Source organism: Labrus mixtus, chromosome 9 (assembly GCF_963584025.1).
Source record: "Labrus mixtus chromosome 9, fLabMix1.1, whole genome shotgun sequence".
NCBI lineage: Eukaryota > Metazoa > Chordata > Actinopteri > Labriformes > Labridae > Labrus > Labrus mixtus.
The window spans coordinates 4,339,674-4,356,709 of NC_083620.1; the positions used below are offsets into that span (position 1 = coordinate 4,339,674).

Consider the following 17,036-nt stretch of genomic DNA (forward strand, 5'->3'; position numbering starts at 1 on the left):
TATAATAACATGCATCTTTTAGTAAGATTGGTGAGTCTAAATAAGTACCTGAAGAAATGTTAAGAATTTACCACGATATTAAACATGATTGAAGTGTCATGACTTGACTACAGAAGCCCTAAGTGGACAAACATCCATACATTTTATTATACCCCTGTGATAACGAGCTGTTTTCTTGACATATTTGACTTATTTATGTCGTTTGAATTGCCCCCAGGGGACAAATAAAGTTTTTTTTTTAATTGAATTAAATTGTTATCTCATGATGAAAATGCATCTTTTCATGTGGTGACAAGTTAATATCTGAAATCTAAAGAAAATGGCTGAAATGTTTTCATTAAGACATTAACCTGCATCTTGAGATAATGAGAACAATGAGTCGAGATCTCGATAAACCGACTGAAATGTTCATGTTATTAAGGGAAAACCTGTGATGTTGTACTGACACAACAAGATAAAGAAGATATCGAGAGAAAGAAGTCGAGTTCTTGAGAAACTGGAACCTAAATGTACTTGTTAGAACTGAAAAACACAGTACGATAAACTGTATAGAAATAACTTAAAAAGGCTTTGTTTGCTGGATATAGAAGTTTATTTTATCTCTTAGTTTGGTAAACATTGATACAAAAACACAACATATGATGTGGACAACCAAAACCCATCTCCAGTGTAAATGATCATGCATTCAAAAATAATATAGTTGATCATAACTTGCTCAACAACAAAAACTTTAATACACTGCAAAAAGCCTGCTGAAACAGAGTCATCATGTGTGTTTGCATGTTTGTGATGCATGTCAGCGTTAGCTTTGAACTCTTGAGAAATATGAGAGCATGACCACATAATGCCAGCCCGGGGATATTTGAAGGTTAGGAGTAATCAAACACCAGTTCCTAGCTTATTTGGTAGTGTCGTTATGATAAACAGTCATCTTGTATAGGAAAAAAAAAATCATCCATGCAAGAATCACATTTTTTGTCCTTTATTTACCACTTTAGCGAGAACACAAAGATTAAAAGCTGTCTCACATCTCTTTTGCCATTGGTAATCTATAAACCCTTTGTGATATCTTCTAACTAGCTAATCAATCAATCAATCAATTTTTATTTGTATAGCGTCAACTCATAACAAGTGTTATCTCGAGACACTTTACAAGAAGCAGGTAAAAGACCTTACTTATTGTTATGTTACAAAAAGCAGGTAAAAGACCTTACTTATTGTTATGTTACAAAGATCCGGCCTATCCATCATGAGCACTTTAGCAAAGCAGCAAAAGTTACAGTGGTAAGAAAAAACTAATCTCAACACATGTTGAAAAGCCACATTTTGGCACACACACAAAGTTTAAACTGAATTTCTCTGTCAACAGAACAATAACAGAAACTTAAATGATATACAGGCTTAACTAAAAAACGATAACTGAAACTGTGTTATGTGTTTACAAAACAAACTATAATGAATTAAAATTGTAGAGAAAATGACCTTAGTTTCTATCTTTGATCCACTCATGCTGAGTCACATATAATCTATCATTATGATTAGTCTCTGGCACGTCACTATCTAGGTATTGCACAAGTTCAAACTTTTTCCCCCTCAAACAATATTTAACAGAGTATTTTAAAGAAGGTGCTTAAGATTTATGATACAGAGACTAAAAACCTAAACTCACAAAAACGAAACAAAAATGAAGCCTTTTCACAAACTAAAAACAAAACTAACCAAACAGCATTAAAAACTTGTTTAAACTCAAATGAAACTGAAAACGAAAAGCCTAAAAATAATAAAACTAAAAAAAAAAAGTCATTTTGTAACCTTGCTCCCTGTAGTCCTGAATGAAGCAAACAAACAGGTGTGTTTCTGAAACAGGTCTGTAAACAGGTAAAACACAGCCCATTACACAAGACTCCACAGAGTGAAGTTGACTTTTTGTTTAGATGAATCCAAAACTTGTCAATACATGAAAAGGCGATGTATAAACAGAACTAAGACATGCACAGGATAGGATCAAAACGTAGTCTTTACTCCCCATCACCACACAATGCTGAACAAACATTTGAATGTCCTCAGGTACCAACGTCTTTAAAGAGATCCAACATGTAAATCCTATGACTCTGACAGGGGCTTATGGAAAAGTGTTTTGTCTGTATTTGGGTCCACATTTATAAAACCAAACTGGACTCCTAACACTCCCATAAATGACCCTACAGTTTCTTATACATACATAAACTACTGTCATAGGGTTTCACATTAACATCGCCACAGACACACTGACTGAGGACGACTTGTTACTGTAATGTAACAAACAATGGAAGTTTCACAGAAACCACCTAATGAGCACCTGATGTTTCTGTGCAGGCTTTAAAGAAAGTGTCTGATTGCAAGTCAGACATTTCCACCACACACAGAACCTCAGATGCATTACATAAACGGCTTGGAACGTCAAGAGAACAGATACTCAGTTAACTATGGTCTCTGTCTCAGACAAACTGAAGCCTAAACCAACTCAGAACATTACTGTCGGGGTCCGGGAAGCCCTGCCGGGCGGACGTGCCACCAGGGTCAGAAAAACCTGGGCTGCATCGTCTGACTCCCCTGAGAAAGAGAGAGAACAATGAGTTAGTGATCGAAGTCTGTATGAAAAGTAGAAAGAGTGTCTTTAAGTGCTCCTTTTATATGAGATACATATTACTAATATTAATTTACTACCCTCTTTAGTCACTAAGGACAAAAATGTCCATGCCAAAAAAACTGCTATAAAAATAGAACACATTGATATTTTTTTCTGCATACATCTCTTAAACAACTTCAGCCCTGCTCAAAACTACCAAACATTCAATCATTTTTAGGAATTTAACCCTTTAAACGCCAGTTTGATTACATGATTCCGGCATTTAAAGGGTTAAATTCCTGATAATTATTCAATATTTGGTAGTAGAAAAAAATGTCCATAGTGATGCAAGAGGGTTAAAGTGAGACGCGTTTCTAGCCTCGCTGGAACATTTTCATGCTGTTGACACATCGGTAAACACTCTTTGTGGAGCGATTACTGACAGAAATATAACTTTAGCCTGAAGGAGTGTCAGAGGAAAGACTTTCTGAGTGTGTTGACATTCTTGTTGACGTAAAAATCATCTTTTAAATTCCAACTTTTGCGATGGGATTATTGATTTCTCATGCTGTGATGAAGATGAAAATGCCTGTCTTACTGTGCAGCCCTACATCAGAGTCACATGGGATATATTGAATGATACCTCTAAAATCAGGAAGGTAGGACGGGACTTGTAGAAATTGATCAAGTTTACAACAGCTAATAGACGCTTCTGTGTATGAGAGAGGAACATACAGATTTGCCCCTGAGCTGTGGAAGAGTCTTCAACATTTTTACCATGTTTCCAGGGAATAGCAAAGTCTGAAATAATAACAATACCTTTGAAACTATTTCTTTGTCATTGTTGGGCCGAGTTAGCAACACATTAATGATCAAACAAAGGTTTTGATTTCATAGGGTCTTTAAAGTCAGACTCAGCTTACACTAGCACGGCTTATGTCAACACATTTAACCTCGTATTTAAACAAATATTAAATTAATCTGTAAGTTTATTTAAGGCTTGATGGAACTGAGTCTTTAAGTTTTAATGGGCTGGTATTAGGAGAACAAACTCAGGGCTGGTACTGGGGGGGTAGTCTATTGGTTCAATTCCACTTTAGGGGTTGGAAACGAGAAGATAACCCTCCTGTTGTGTAACAATGGTGTGGACTCTGGTCTGCTCTGTGTTCCACTGGAGGACACATTTCCGACCTTTTAGACAAAGTGCTAGCTGACTTGTGTTGACAGCCAGAACACCTAAAGATAGACGCATCAAAGCAAAGGTGAGTGACATGACTCTGAAGTTAAACCTTTTGAGTCCACTCATCTTCATTTTGCAGAGCTGACGGCACAAATTGCTCCGTGTGACACTTGAAAAGCATACCAGCATTCTTTACAGTAGCCTAGTCTGTTCCAAAACGAGCACATAGGGAACAGGGAGGGTTTAGACCTATACAGGTTCTTAAACACACCAGGAACATGTTTGTTTACTCAGATCTCAGTTAACATTGACTCATGATGTGTTCAGGATCTTTAAGGTGTGGGATGAAGCCAACAAGCTAAACTCCAAACAAGGGACTTAACGTCTTTGACACTGTTTGAATGTCACCGGGCAGCGAGTGTTACTGCACAAAAACCTCATTTTGAAGCATTAACATGTTGTCATACCATGGTATGAAGGTAGCTGCCCATCTGCAGCAAACACTCCAGGGTCTCCATCATCTGCTCCTGGTGCAGCGTGTGCAGTCTGGAGTAGTTGGGAGATGAACTGGTTTCCAGCTCACACACTGCGGCTTTCAGAGCGACTGAAGCACACTGCAGGACACTCATCCCTGGAGACACACACAGACATGTCAGGGTATCTAGTAGTACCTAAGAAAGTACATTTGCTGTGCAGACGGAAGATTAAGGATTACAAATGTATTTATAAGGACAGCTTGACCAAACTACGAGATGATGACTGATTAGAAAATTAACCAAACTGAATTAGACAACAGAGAAACAACCATACAAACAAACAGTACTACAGCTTTTTACCTAATTCTGGGGGATTTTTTTTTCTCACAACAGACAGAAGCTGGAGGTCATTTAGTAGAGACACCCCAGTTTCCTTTAACGGTTTAAATATGCAAATCACTTTGTTGCTTTTAGAGAATTTTGCAAAGCTTGTTTTTTTGTTAGTGTGAGGGGAGAGTACAGTTTTCTCTCCTTAAATATATTCCATTATTTATGCAGATAAAATGCTAATTTACCTCGAACTGAAAATGTAACTGAAAGCAAACTGTGATCTAAAGGAGACTCTTCTAGGTCAGCAGTGGTATGAGGTTTCTGCCAGCAGAGCTCCTGTATTCAGTCATCAAATTTTTATACTTTGGCTTTCCTGCAGCCATTCTTTTCATTAAAATAACTGATTCTAATTCCTGCATTTTGACCTCTATAATTCTGTTCATTTAAGAGATTTGAAACATCACAGTACTCACTCGAGTTATCGGTGGCTTCAACGTCGACAAACACACCGTCCATCATCGTTTGTTTCAGAACCTTTAGAAAACAGAACAAACACAAGTTCACAAACATACTGCAACACGATTGAAGAAGCAACATCTGTTCCTCTCATCTGCACATTTAGCTTACACCAACACACAGAGAGATTGGTAAACTCAAAAGGGGAGTCTATTCCCTTTTGGCCCCATAGTGCAAATCTGAACATTACAGCAGAAGTGTTTACAGCCTGAAACAAACAAACTGCTTTGGTTTTTATAGCTCATTTTGTAATTCATGATAACTGTGCAAGGAGCCACATTTTTTACACGTCTCATCTTTCAGATATCTGAGCGTTAAAGTTATGCATAACTAGGGTGGAGGTTGCTTTGATTGACAGGTAGGTGCTGCTAGGTGTACGTTGTTGGTGTTGAGAGAGTAAGGATGTAGCTTTAAATCATTAAAATGACAGGTGTCTGTGCTTGTTTCCACTGTATTGATGTAGCTTGTTTGCTTATTCAGTCTTTGAACTCCTTTCAGCGACCATAAATAGAAACTCATTCCGTGGGAAACAGGTTGGTTGGAAACATTTAAATACTAAAACGTTGCCAATGTGATGCCAATTTTGTGGTGTGCAGGCGTTGGCCTGCAATCTTTGAAAACAATGAATAACCCATTGTTGTACAGGTCTTGTACTTTTGTTGCCATGGTGCCTGAGTCTATACAACAACAACATACCCTGCTCTCTGCTACGCAATTTTAATTGAGTCACACCCGCTTCATTTGGCACGCTGATCATTTGCAATGAATGGAATTCAAAGCACACATACCTGCTGCCTTCAGACTCTCTGTGTGTGCTCTGACTCTGACTTTACTCTCCAGTGTGTGAACTGGATGAGCCATGATTCAACTACAGTCTATTAAAGTACTGGAACAGTGTTTTGTATTTAATTGACTGTTTAGTGTTTAAAAGTCAAATAACCTTAAAAGACCCAGTGCTGACTTTGAGGCAGGAGATATTTGACATTTTAATTTAAAGGGAGTAAAACATATGTTGAAATGTTTCTATGAAGATCTGTAAAATATGAGATAAAGGGGAATAGGAGTCATTAACTATAATATCTGAAAAAGTAACAATATTGTGTCCTAAAGAAAGATACTAATTATTCCTCAGGTTTAGCTTAAAAAAGCACAAAAAGCTATATTAAAAAAACAAAGTAATTTTAGAAAAATAAACAACATATCTGTTTACGCAGCATGAATGACTTTTCTTTTGCACTTTTGATAAATGCTAATTTTTGTGAGTTTATTTTCTAATAGAACATGACAACTGCAAAAAATAATCAGAAAATGATGTTTCATCTCCTTGATTTCACTCTTTGTAGTTGACCATGTTCTTTTGCATCACTTTCTCTCTAAAGGGCCGTCGACCACACCGCTCTTTTTCTTGCATCGCAGCCTTTGGATGAATCTAATCGTAGGTACGCTAGGTACTTGAGTTCTCAGAGCGCCGGCCGTGTGTACAGAGGCTACAGTCCTCACCACAGCAACCCAAGATGTTATTCATCTGCCATTCGCTGTATGTCACCCAACCCCCTCTCTTCCCTGTTTATCCCGTCTGTTATATGAAATAAAGCCAAAGGAAAATAGAATAAGAAACGTGTACGATAAGGTTAACTGCACAAAGTGGCCTATAAAAAGTTCAAAGGCAGATGGTGTAAAAAAAACGAGCTGAATTAAAGTGCACTGCTCGATTAGCCTTTAACGTCCTCATACTGTGCTTCCACTCCACTGTGACACATGGAGAGCTGCAAAAACACACATGTGCCAAGAAACCCCGCTGTGCCCTCACTGCTTCAGCCTTTCTAAGAAAACAGAGTCTGTGTGTGTTTTGACTGCCGCTCGTTTCTCCTCAAACTCCAAAAAAACATCTCAGACGTGTCAAACATCTGCTGCATGTGCTCAAGCTGGGCTATAAAAGTGAACTCAGAAAATTTGGAAGCATAATAACAGGTTGCACAAGTTACTATTCAGCCTAACCTGTAAAAACTTGAACCACTACAAGTTCACGTCCTACAAAACGATGGAGCGTCAGAACCCTGATGAAGGTACAAAATGTTCTGTAATGATCCTCTTTGTTTGTCTCTGTATGAGTCACTCATCAGGCAATCATGAAACCACGTCACTCAACACATTACGCTGGGGAAACTGTGCACATTCACATGACAGCGAATAACCACAACATGACACTCAGTGTGTTTACAAACTGGCTGTGGTGGTTTCTTTTCCGAGTGTATAATCCGGTTGGTTTGAACATTTAATTAGTAACTCCAACAAAGATAAATGCTTGCTGCCATGAGAACTAATAAACATGCGCCTAAATAACCTGTTGGATCTAAGCAAACTCTATCTGTAGGAGCAGATATCTTGTGACAAATGTTTTTTCTTTTGGATAATTTAGCTGCAGAAAAACCAAAAAAAAGCAAAAGCAAACTGGTTGTACCGGACGCCTGCGTTTCCCGTCATGTATAACTTATATTTGTCTTTTGAAAATATTTGACATTCTCGTCACCATTCCTTTTTTACTGCACACAGCAGCTTGCCCCGCCTCCTTTTACTGTTGATTTGTTGTTTTCTACCTTTGTGCCTCTGCTTTTTAAAATGTTCTCCTTCACTGGTATGTTTTTTGTACAAATTGGAAAAATACCATGAGTTTTGTATTGATCAGTAGCGTCCATTACACCTCATGTGACATGTAATGACAACTTAGAGAAACCCCTTTTTGTAGCTTTAGAGGAAGAAAAAAAATCATCTCTAACCTCCAGGACTCTGATGTAGCCTTTCTCAGCGCTGAGGTGGAGGCACGACTTTCCTAAATTGTTGGTCACGTTGACGTTGGCCCCCAACCGGATCAGATCTGCCACCATCAGGTGGTGGTTGTGCTTGGCTGCGTGGAGCAGGGCAGTCTGCGAACAGTCATGTTAACATCAATCAATGGGGTTGTCCAATAGTGAGGGATCATGCTAAATTAAAAAAACACGACTTTGAAGACTCTGCAGAGTGAATTTGTTTTCTTAAATCTGCATCCTTCTGACACTTAGACACTTAATATTTCATGATATGTGTGATTGAACACATGCTGGAAACTAGTGGAGTTTCCAAATAAGATCTAAGAGATTAAAATCAACTGCTTAGAAGTTCAAATAAACCTACAATAACTGTTCAGTAGAAAACTTTAGCTTGCATTGATTTCAGGTGTAAACCTTTTTCCAGAAAGTTTCTCCACCAATCACACTGAGACTTCAAACCGTTGCATAAAATAAAACTTAATCACACATATGATAAGATAAGATCAAAGAAGCAAACATTCATGGAACGGCAGACTGTGATTCTGAACTGCAGTGATTGGTCCCTCGTCTGTATTTGATCTACTTTATTTGAATATTATAATCACATGATAAGAATAACATTATCTTTAGTCTTCAATTAATCTAAAAAATAAACTATACAGAACGAGTGATCATGTCAGTATTATACATCAGCCGACAACATTCCTTTGAATCCCACAGGCAATAATCACAGACTCTGTATATGAAATGAAAACTGAAAATGTGGATATTTACCATTCCTTCAGAGTCTTTGAGGTCCAGGCTGTTGAGTGCGGCCATCCTTTTGGCGATGGCGTATCCCAGCGCCCTCTTTCCAACACATACGACTTTGTGGAGAGCTCTGGAGGAACAAGAACAACCCGATGTTGTCAGACGATCTCATGAGAGGCTAACATGTCTACACCTGTGTGTTTTTTATGTGTAGTTGGTAGAAAAATATTTCACAGACTGAGATGGAAAAGTGGGACTTTGCTGTGGGACTCTGCTCTTAAGAAAAAACATAAACAAGGGGGTTTTCAACAACATTAACGATTTCTGTTCTTTGCAAGAGTCCCATACAGCAGTGACAGTGTTACAGTACTGTGCTGCCTACTTGAGACAGATTGAAGCAGTGGAGAACATTTTATCATCCAAATTATTCCTACAAAACATGAATCTAGAACAACATATGATGAAACTGTGTAGCTGCTTGGTAAGAAAAATGTGGGGAAACATTTATTTATTTTGCTGCGTCAGCTTTTTTTTTAAATTACTTAAATAAAAACACTGAAGTTACTTATATCGAACCGTCCATTGTAATCTGTATGAAATTTGCAATCCTACATTTGTATAGTACTCTACAAAGTCAAAGTACATACAAATAATCACAAATCAAAGTTATTGAGACTGATGATCTCCATGCCAAAGTTTAAAAATTGCTCTGATTTGAAGCTAGAAGCAGCTAATGCATCCTCAAGCTGGCTGAAGGAGCGGAGTGGAGAGGTCTGTAAAGCTCCCTCTGGAGAAAGTCTTTGAGGAGTAAATCAATAGAGTGTCGCTTCAATAGGGGGGGGGGGGGGGATATTCAAACATACAGCATTATTTTTGCACCAGACTTACGTCCTGCCCTGGTCGTCGGTGGACAGCAGCACAGAGTCAGTGATGTGTCTCAGCGCGCTCTCCTCTTTCTGCAGCTGGGTGAAGAAGAAAGCGGAACTGTCCAGGTTCCAGTCCTGGTTCAGGGAATCAAACCAGTCCTCCCCCTGTCCCCTGTCTCTCTCACTGTGACAGTAGCTGGGAGGCTGGAGGCCGGTGTGCATGAAGGCCGGAGGAGACAGGGCCTGCTGGTAGTCTACTGAGCAGGGAGAGTAGCTCATGTAGGACTGGGGGCTCGGGATCATTTCATCAGACTCGTCACTGTTGTATCCGGCACCTTAATGAGAACATTTAAAAATGTGAGGAGAGGTAATTTATCAAGCTTATCTTTTTACAGAGGTGGGAAGAAACACAGCACAAATACTTTGTAATGTACTGATTAGGAGTGCAATGGATCAGTTTATCTATTCAGATCACACCCCACGGTCTGGATGGCATATGATCCGCTGATGAAAAATATATCATCATGGTGTAAATAAGTCTAATGAGTCTAAATACATCGGCTAGCAATTAAAGTCTTATAGACTGCAGTACAGTTTTTTTTTCTAAATCGGGTTGACCTGTAATTGATCATCTATATAAATTATCTGTTTTTTTTTGTATTTTTAATTTTTATTATATATACTTTCTATTTATTTTATTTTAAATGTATTTATTCATTACCTTTATTTTCTTAAGATGTTTTTTTTTGTCTTCATTCTGTTTTAAATGTCTGTTGCTTTCAATGCAAATAATGTTCCTCTGCATAAAAATTCACAAGTGCAATTAATGTTACTATTATGCTGAAAATCTCAATTAAAAAAAATAATAAAATAAAAATAAAAATAAATAAATACATCGGCTAAATACAGGGAGACTAATCAGTCTTAATGAAAGTTCTTTCAGGAAACATGTCGTAAAGTGTTGATATTTCATTGTGTATGGGTACTTTGTTTTAAACGCTGCTTCTACTTTTCTCTGTTTAATCTAAGTGTGTCTGCAGTTATCATGCAGGTATCAGCTGGTGTCTGTGTATAACATCAGTCAGAAACTTAACATTCATAATGACACAGCCTGTTGTAGTCTGTCTCTATATAAATGTGGATGTGATCAGCTTGATTTACCGGTTGGAGACCACTCGGGGGACCCGGCAGAGTAGGGTGAGGACAGAGTCGTGGGAGTGGAGCAGTAGTTGTTTCCAGTCCTGAGGTCCTCTTCCAGAACCTCCACTATAATTGCCAACTCCTCCAGGCTCTTTGTGGGGCGTTTCCTCTGAAAGCCAAAGACAGCCGCAGCGTGCAGAGTTATTTGAAAGCTGCTCTTAACTGACATGTGATTTACAGAGTTTTCCTGAAGCTACAAAGAGCTCGTTAAACCCTCTGAAAGGACCCGGGGTCGGTTTTTGAGAAACTCACCTTGGCGGTTCGGCGTCCTGCGCGTGTTTGGACTCGTTTCTTTTCTCCTGTGGTAGACAATGTGAAGTTTAAGTTTCAGAGAACTTAACAGCATGTTTGCACTCAATGTAGAAGCAGGCTGACTGCATGCTGGTGTGCTGCAGGTTTTTAATCCTTCATGGCGGTTCTTAAGCAGCAAAGGTTCTGTTTCTGCACCGAATTCTGTCTGTCCAAATGGAACAAGATATTCAATATGAAGCTTTCACAATTAACGATTTTTTATTCAGCTTGGCGTAGTGTAAAAGGATCTTTAATGGTTTTCAATAGTGCTGGCTCTCCTCAGGGGGATTAAAACATTTCAAGCTGACTACTTCCTTAGTACTTACATTACATTTTTTAAATTCCCACATCTTACTTTACCAGGTTAAGGAAAATGGTCTGCTAGTGAGCTTAGGTTAGCAGTAGCTTATAGCTTGTAGCTCTGAAGCCTTATCAATGAGTAATCAAGAAAAATTGAGTTTAACTCAAAACTGCTAAATCCAGTGTTTTTACTGCTTTTGATGGCATGTTTTATGTTTTTTTTTGTAAAGGAGAAGACTCTTGTGGATAATTCTGACTCAGGTAAAAAACTTTTTATTTTTTGAACAGTGAAGGAATCCTAACCTTTAAACAAGCTAAACATCATGCTAGCAGCAGGTGGGCAGGAAGCCCCTCCTGACGTCCTACATCTGCAAAAAGACAATGGTGAAACTCTGGTTCTTCAAACTCACCAGCTTGTTCACTGTTTCTACTGGTTTAAATTAATTGTTCTTTTAGTTTTGGAGAGGAAGATGGCTCAGTGGATAAACCAGCTCACGGTTCAAATCTTTAGGAATCAGCAGGGTCATTATGAGACCGATTTTGTAAAGTTTACAGCCGTTTCTGCTCAAGTTCCTGCATTACTCTTTGAACAAAGGAAATGCAGTTATTTGTTGTTTATTCAAAGAAAATCTGATTTGATTTAAATTGGTTGACTTTAAGGGTAGCAGCCCTTACATGAACTTTGCTCAGTACCTTTAAAAGAAGGAAAAAAAACCTCTACATCACACCACAGCCAAATGACAAACTTGGATGAATCTGGTTGATACTGACCTAGGACTGATTTGCCGTTCATCTCCTGTACCGAAACAAAAAACACACAGTTACATAAGTGTGACGTGTCCTCACTACGTTGTACGTTTTTCAGACAAACATAAATGTGTTCCAAAAAGCTAAAGACATTAGAAAGCTCCTCAAGGTCTTGTGTTAGGGCTTAGTCATCTCTTGCACCTAAACAGCTCATTTAAGTCAGTCTTATCAAATAATTACAAAACACATCCTTATTCTTCTTCTGTGGTGCGGAACTTGAGCTTTTTGACAATACCAAAAGTAAAAAAAAAAAAATTCAACTGTTACCTGAAAATCTTGAGGATCAACTCCTTGGGCGAGGCGGATGTTTCTTAGAAGATCCCTTACTGGCATTTTAACACGGACTCCCAGGTAGACCTTTTCACCATCATAAATAGAACATCTGGAACCTGTGGAGGAACAAAGGACCATGAGCCTTTATGGCAGAATTCAGATTCACAATCACACAACTCTATGTGTCCCAGAAGGGCTATTAACATCCCACCAAGTTAGAATAATACAAAGAGGACAAATTTGGAGACTAATAGCGATTTCTAGGATTTGTGTTGCTAGAGCTTATGATAGCTGGCGTCAATATGGCATTAAATAAATAAAAACCTTAATCTGCACTGCAGGAGCAACATACTTTTTATAATGAAAATGAATTATTATTTGTTGAGAGTAGGAAGCTACTGTAGCATACTTAGTCATATCAAAAAGAGCTGGGTATTGTTCACAACATCACAATTAAATTCCATTTCAATTCTTTGGGTCACGATCCGATTCGATTCGATATTGATCAATATGCTTCAATATCGATTTAATAACACGTAAGATGACAGAAATACCCAGATAACTCATCACAGTAACCTCTGATATTTGTTAAATAATTATGTGTGAATTGTTTGTGTAGGTTTACAACAAACTGACTCAAATACGTATTTTATCGTTGCATTATTTTTTAATAAACAAATAATAAATTCACAGCACCCACAGCGCCCCCAGTGGAGAAGGGCATCATTACAACAAAGAAAAAAAACGATCTCAGGATTTCCCTGAATGATATTGAATTGGGAAAACAATAATTGCAATGCATTGATTAATCGATATTTTTAACCAGCCCTACTATCAAATATTATGAGGTAGCCTTCTTTTCACTCATGTTTGTCATACAACTAGGCTATCTCCTTACATTAAAAACATATATTCAGTTTTTAAGGAACATCTAACTTACAAATACAACAGCTTTTTAACATATTACAACTTCTTAAAGACTTTTTTCAACTTCTCCAATTTCTGCAGTTTGTTAATTAGTGGCGCTGTTGAGTTTTAAATAATTCCGTTTACGTCACTTAAAGATTATCTGAATTTAGAGATGACAACGTTATTAACACTGCACTCACCACATTTTATAAACGCTATATAGGCCTAAGTAGGCTATATATTTTTTACTTAACCATTTTAATTTGCAGTTTTACCTTTGAACCTTAAAATAGAGTTTTATTAACTAAGCATATCTTTAACTTTAGCTTACTTTAGCTATCCTGCGTTTTGTACGCCATTAAAGTTGCACTCTTCCTCTTCTTAAAGGCTTGTTAATAACTTCTTCACTTACTGGCACTGCGTTTGAACAGCACTTTCTTAAGGAATAAACAAACTAACACTGCCTCGGAGCAAGTAAAGTCGTTATCGGAACAAGTTGTCCTACCTTGTTTACTACCGCCTACATCCTGGAGAGTCGAACCCGCAACAGGTGTGTGTGCCTCAGCGAAGCCCGGCGCGGTTTCACCTGGCAGAGGTGAGAGCCCAGCAGCCCCGAGGTCTGTTGTTTCTTCTCCTCTTTCCCTCTGGTCTCTTCGTCTGAAACGTCCTCTCATTGTGTACACCGAAAGTAACTGTGAAAGAAAATGTGTTAAAATGAGCTAAAGAGAGTTTAGCCCTCCAATATGAAAGTGAAAAACGAAATAATACTGACCTAATGTCTACAGCTGGGTGTGAACTAGTCTGCCTTCAGCACCTGTCTGGTTCTCCAGGTGATCACTGACAGCTCTGTCTGTGCGTGATATTATATTTGAGTAATGTAACACTGACTGTACCAAAGATGAGCACGTCCACGCCTTTTGCTCCAGGTGTTTTCAGTCAACGCCCACGCTGAAGAACAAGACAGTTATGCAGAAGTATGCAGTGTTTGTGAACGCTTCAGTTCCTATTATATGATCCATCTTCAAGACAAAAGACACAAAAACAGATCATTTGCCCCCTAATGCTATTCTGACTCACACATAGCCACACAAGTCATCATTTAATAATACAAGCTATTTCAATAATATATACAGCCTATAGCATATATACAGTATAAATGATATAAAATATCCTGAAATACATAAACACATTCATATTATTTACAGTTATTTCATAAATAGATTTGTTTTACTCCTTGTTGCAGCTGGCAAAGTATAGACTAATATTTTGGATTGCCACGTTCCAAATAATTTGCTAAAATGTATAACAATGTATTTAGTAGTTTATGTTTTTAAATATTAACTCCACTTAGACTTCACAATCTACTTTGTTTTTGTTTTACCCCCCCAACAAAAATAAAAAATAAATAGTGGTCACCTTGCTCTATTTCTCTCTCTGTCCCCACACATATCTCCTCTTACACAAACCACCCTGCATCACCTCTATCTCTTTTTCTTCCACACTGTGAAGGCCTTTAGAGTGAATGTTCTGATATACTATAGGCTTAAGCAGTTTGTTTCATTAAATGCCCTTTACAACACGACTAGAGTTTTAATTTGTTTTCACCGCGACATGTTACAGCAGCTATAAGAAGCACAAGAATGCTTCATAAGAGGTTTATCAAAACTATCAAAACCAACGTGGAAACTTTACAGAATAACCACGGACAAATGCATTTCCTAAAGAATGGCATAAGCTGTGATTCAACTGGACCTGTCCAAAAAGCATCTTATTTACAGGAGGGAAATAAAAGGAGCACTTTCCTGTGGGTGGCTGTGGTACAGCCACAGGAGGTGGTCTTTCAACCACCTCTAGCACTCCTGCAGCCACATGTCTGATGTGTCCTTGGGCAAGACATTTAACCACAAGTTGCTCCCGCTGCTTCGTTGGCGGCATATAAATGTGTATGAATGGGATTAGTTAATACTGAGTACAACTTAACATAGCAGCCTCTACCATCAGTGTGTGAATGTGTGTGTGAATACTGTATGTGTGACCTGTGGTGTAAAAGTGCTTTGAGAAGTCAGAAGACTAGAAAAGTGTTGAACAAGCTCAAGTCCTTTTACCATTGACCATTTCAGCAGCGTGCGTCTGTCACAGTGAACAGAGGGATTTAGAATAGATTGATCATGAACGTCTCTCTGAAAATAACTGATCAAGTAGGATGAATAGCCTTGTTGACCATTTATAGCCTACCTGGTGACACACAGGTAAAGTTTATGCCCATTATTACCTTAGGAATGCTTCTCATGTTGCAGACGCAGCGCTTGTTCTGCGTGTAGGGAGGAGCCGACACACGGTGGTATGCCCCAATTTCAGTTAATTGGACCTTCCTCAGGTTGACCTAATATGCCAAATAGGCTGTTTATGCCACAAGTAGGCCACTTGGTACTTCAATCAGTCATTTAGCTGACATGAACTTTTTCTCTCCTCTAAATTGTATAAATAGAAAGTATAGTTTCAATAAGCCTAGAGAGAACAGGGTGAAGATGCTTGCGGATAAACATAATGCAATTACAAATCCAGAGAATATGCAGATTTAAATAAATATATTAAAGGAGGGACATACTGTAGAGTAGCGTCATAATAGCCCTTTTGTTTTGGAAGGAAATAGTTGTTTTAATGTGTTTGGTTTCATACAAAGAAGTGAGGGTTTAGGGTTATTACATTTTGATTTATAGGCTTTGACATTGACTGATATTCTTTGATTTCAACGTTGCCTTTATGGAAACCACACACAACGCATTCTAGACATTTAAATTAAAATCAGGATCAATATTATCAAAAATGATTCTGCTGCATCCCTTATAGCTTTTTGGTATGGTCCCAGAGCCTGGTTATGAAAAAGTGGTACTGGGATGACATCACAGAATGATCATTTAACACCGACTACATATTTAGATTTAACAAGATAATGACTGACTGGACAGTATCTGTGAAGGACTCTAAAGGATACTTCTCTTTGTTTTTCAAAATATACTTGGAGGGTGGAGTCCATGTGTTTTCCAACTTAGGTCTTTTACAAGGTTGTTCCAGTAACTAACAACATCACTTTGCTTGTGTAATAACTCTACAGTTTGTGGATGAGACTAGACAGAATTTATCAGTTGCAAGCATTTCAACCAAAACAGTTTGAGCGATTAGTCTTGTAGCCTGGTTTTGAAATTTTGACAGAGACTTGTGGGTTGGAAGTTTTATCTGAGTAACACCAAGTGCCAATCAAAAAATGTAAGGCCTAAAGCCAGTTTTCAGTGTCATAATAATAATAACAATAATAAAGTTTATTTATAAAGCACTTATCAAAACCAACGTCACAAAGTGCTTTACAGAAAAAAGAAAAATCCCAACAGTCAAATACACAACAATAAAATCCTGTTAAAAAAGCATGAAAAATAAAACAACAGTGCAGCAATCATCCAATGAACAGAGAAAAGAGAAACAACCGAGACAACGATTGGCTAAAGTTAACAGTAAAACAAATAAAACATCATGGATGAAACTAGGATTATAAGAAGGCCTTACGATAAAAATGTGTTTTTAAAAGTGATTTAAAAGAAGATACTCATGAGGCTGACTCTCTCATAACCTGATCAAATAGCTATGTTTAACTTGCACCTCCCATTTGTTACACAGGCCATAGAAAAGAGCTTTGCAGTTACAGTAGCACAAACTTTCTCTGTTGGT

The 17,036-nt window shown here is 38.0% G+C and overlaps 1 protein-coding gene across 1 annotated transcript; it reads right to left on the minus strand.

The window, feature by feature from the left end:
* Positions 1 to 1,923: 1,923 nt before the first annotated feature.
* On the minus strand, positions 1,924 to 14,235 carry zgc:113279 (uncharacterized protein LOC553749 homolog). The gene is made up of 12 exons (XM_061046024.1): positions 14,086 to 14,235; positions 13,819 to 14,005; positions 12,399 to 12,520; positions 12,096 to 12,120; positions 10,986 to 11,032; positions 10,695 to 10,842; positions 9,556 to 9,868; positions 8,692 to 8,797; positions 7,888 to 8,034; positions 5,068 to 5,128; positions 4,256 to 4,419; positions 1,924 to 2,592 (listed from the first exon to the last, which is right to left on the minus strand). Exons 2-12 carry the CDS (start codon positions 13,985 to 13,987, stop codon positions 2,560 to 2,562), a joined length of 1,335 nt encoding a protein of 444 aa, XP_060902007.1. The 5' UTR covers positions 13,988 to 14,005; positions 14,086 to 14,235; the 3' UTR covers positions 1,924 to 2,559.
* Positions 14,236 to 17,036: the final 2,801 nt, after the last annotated feature.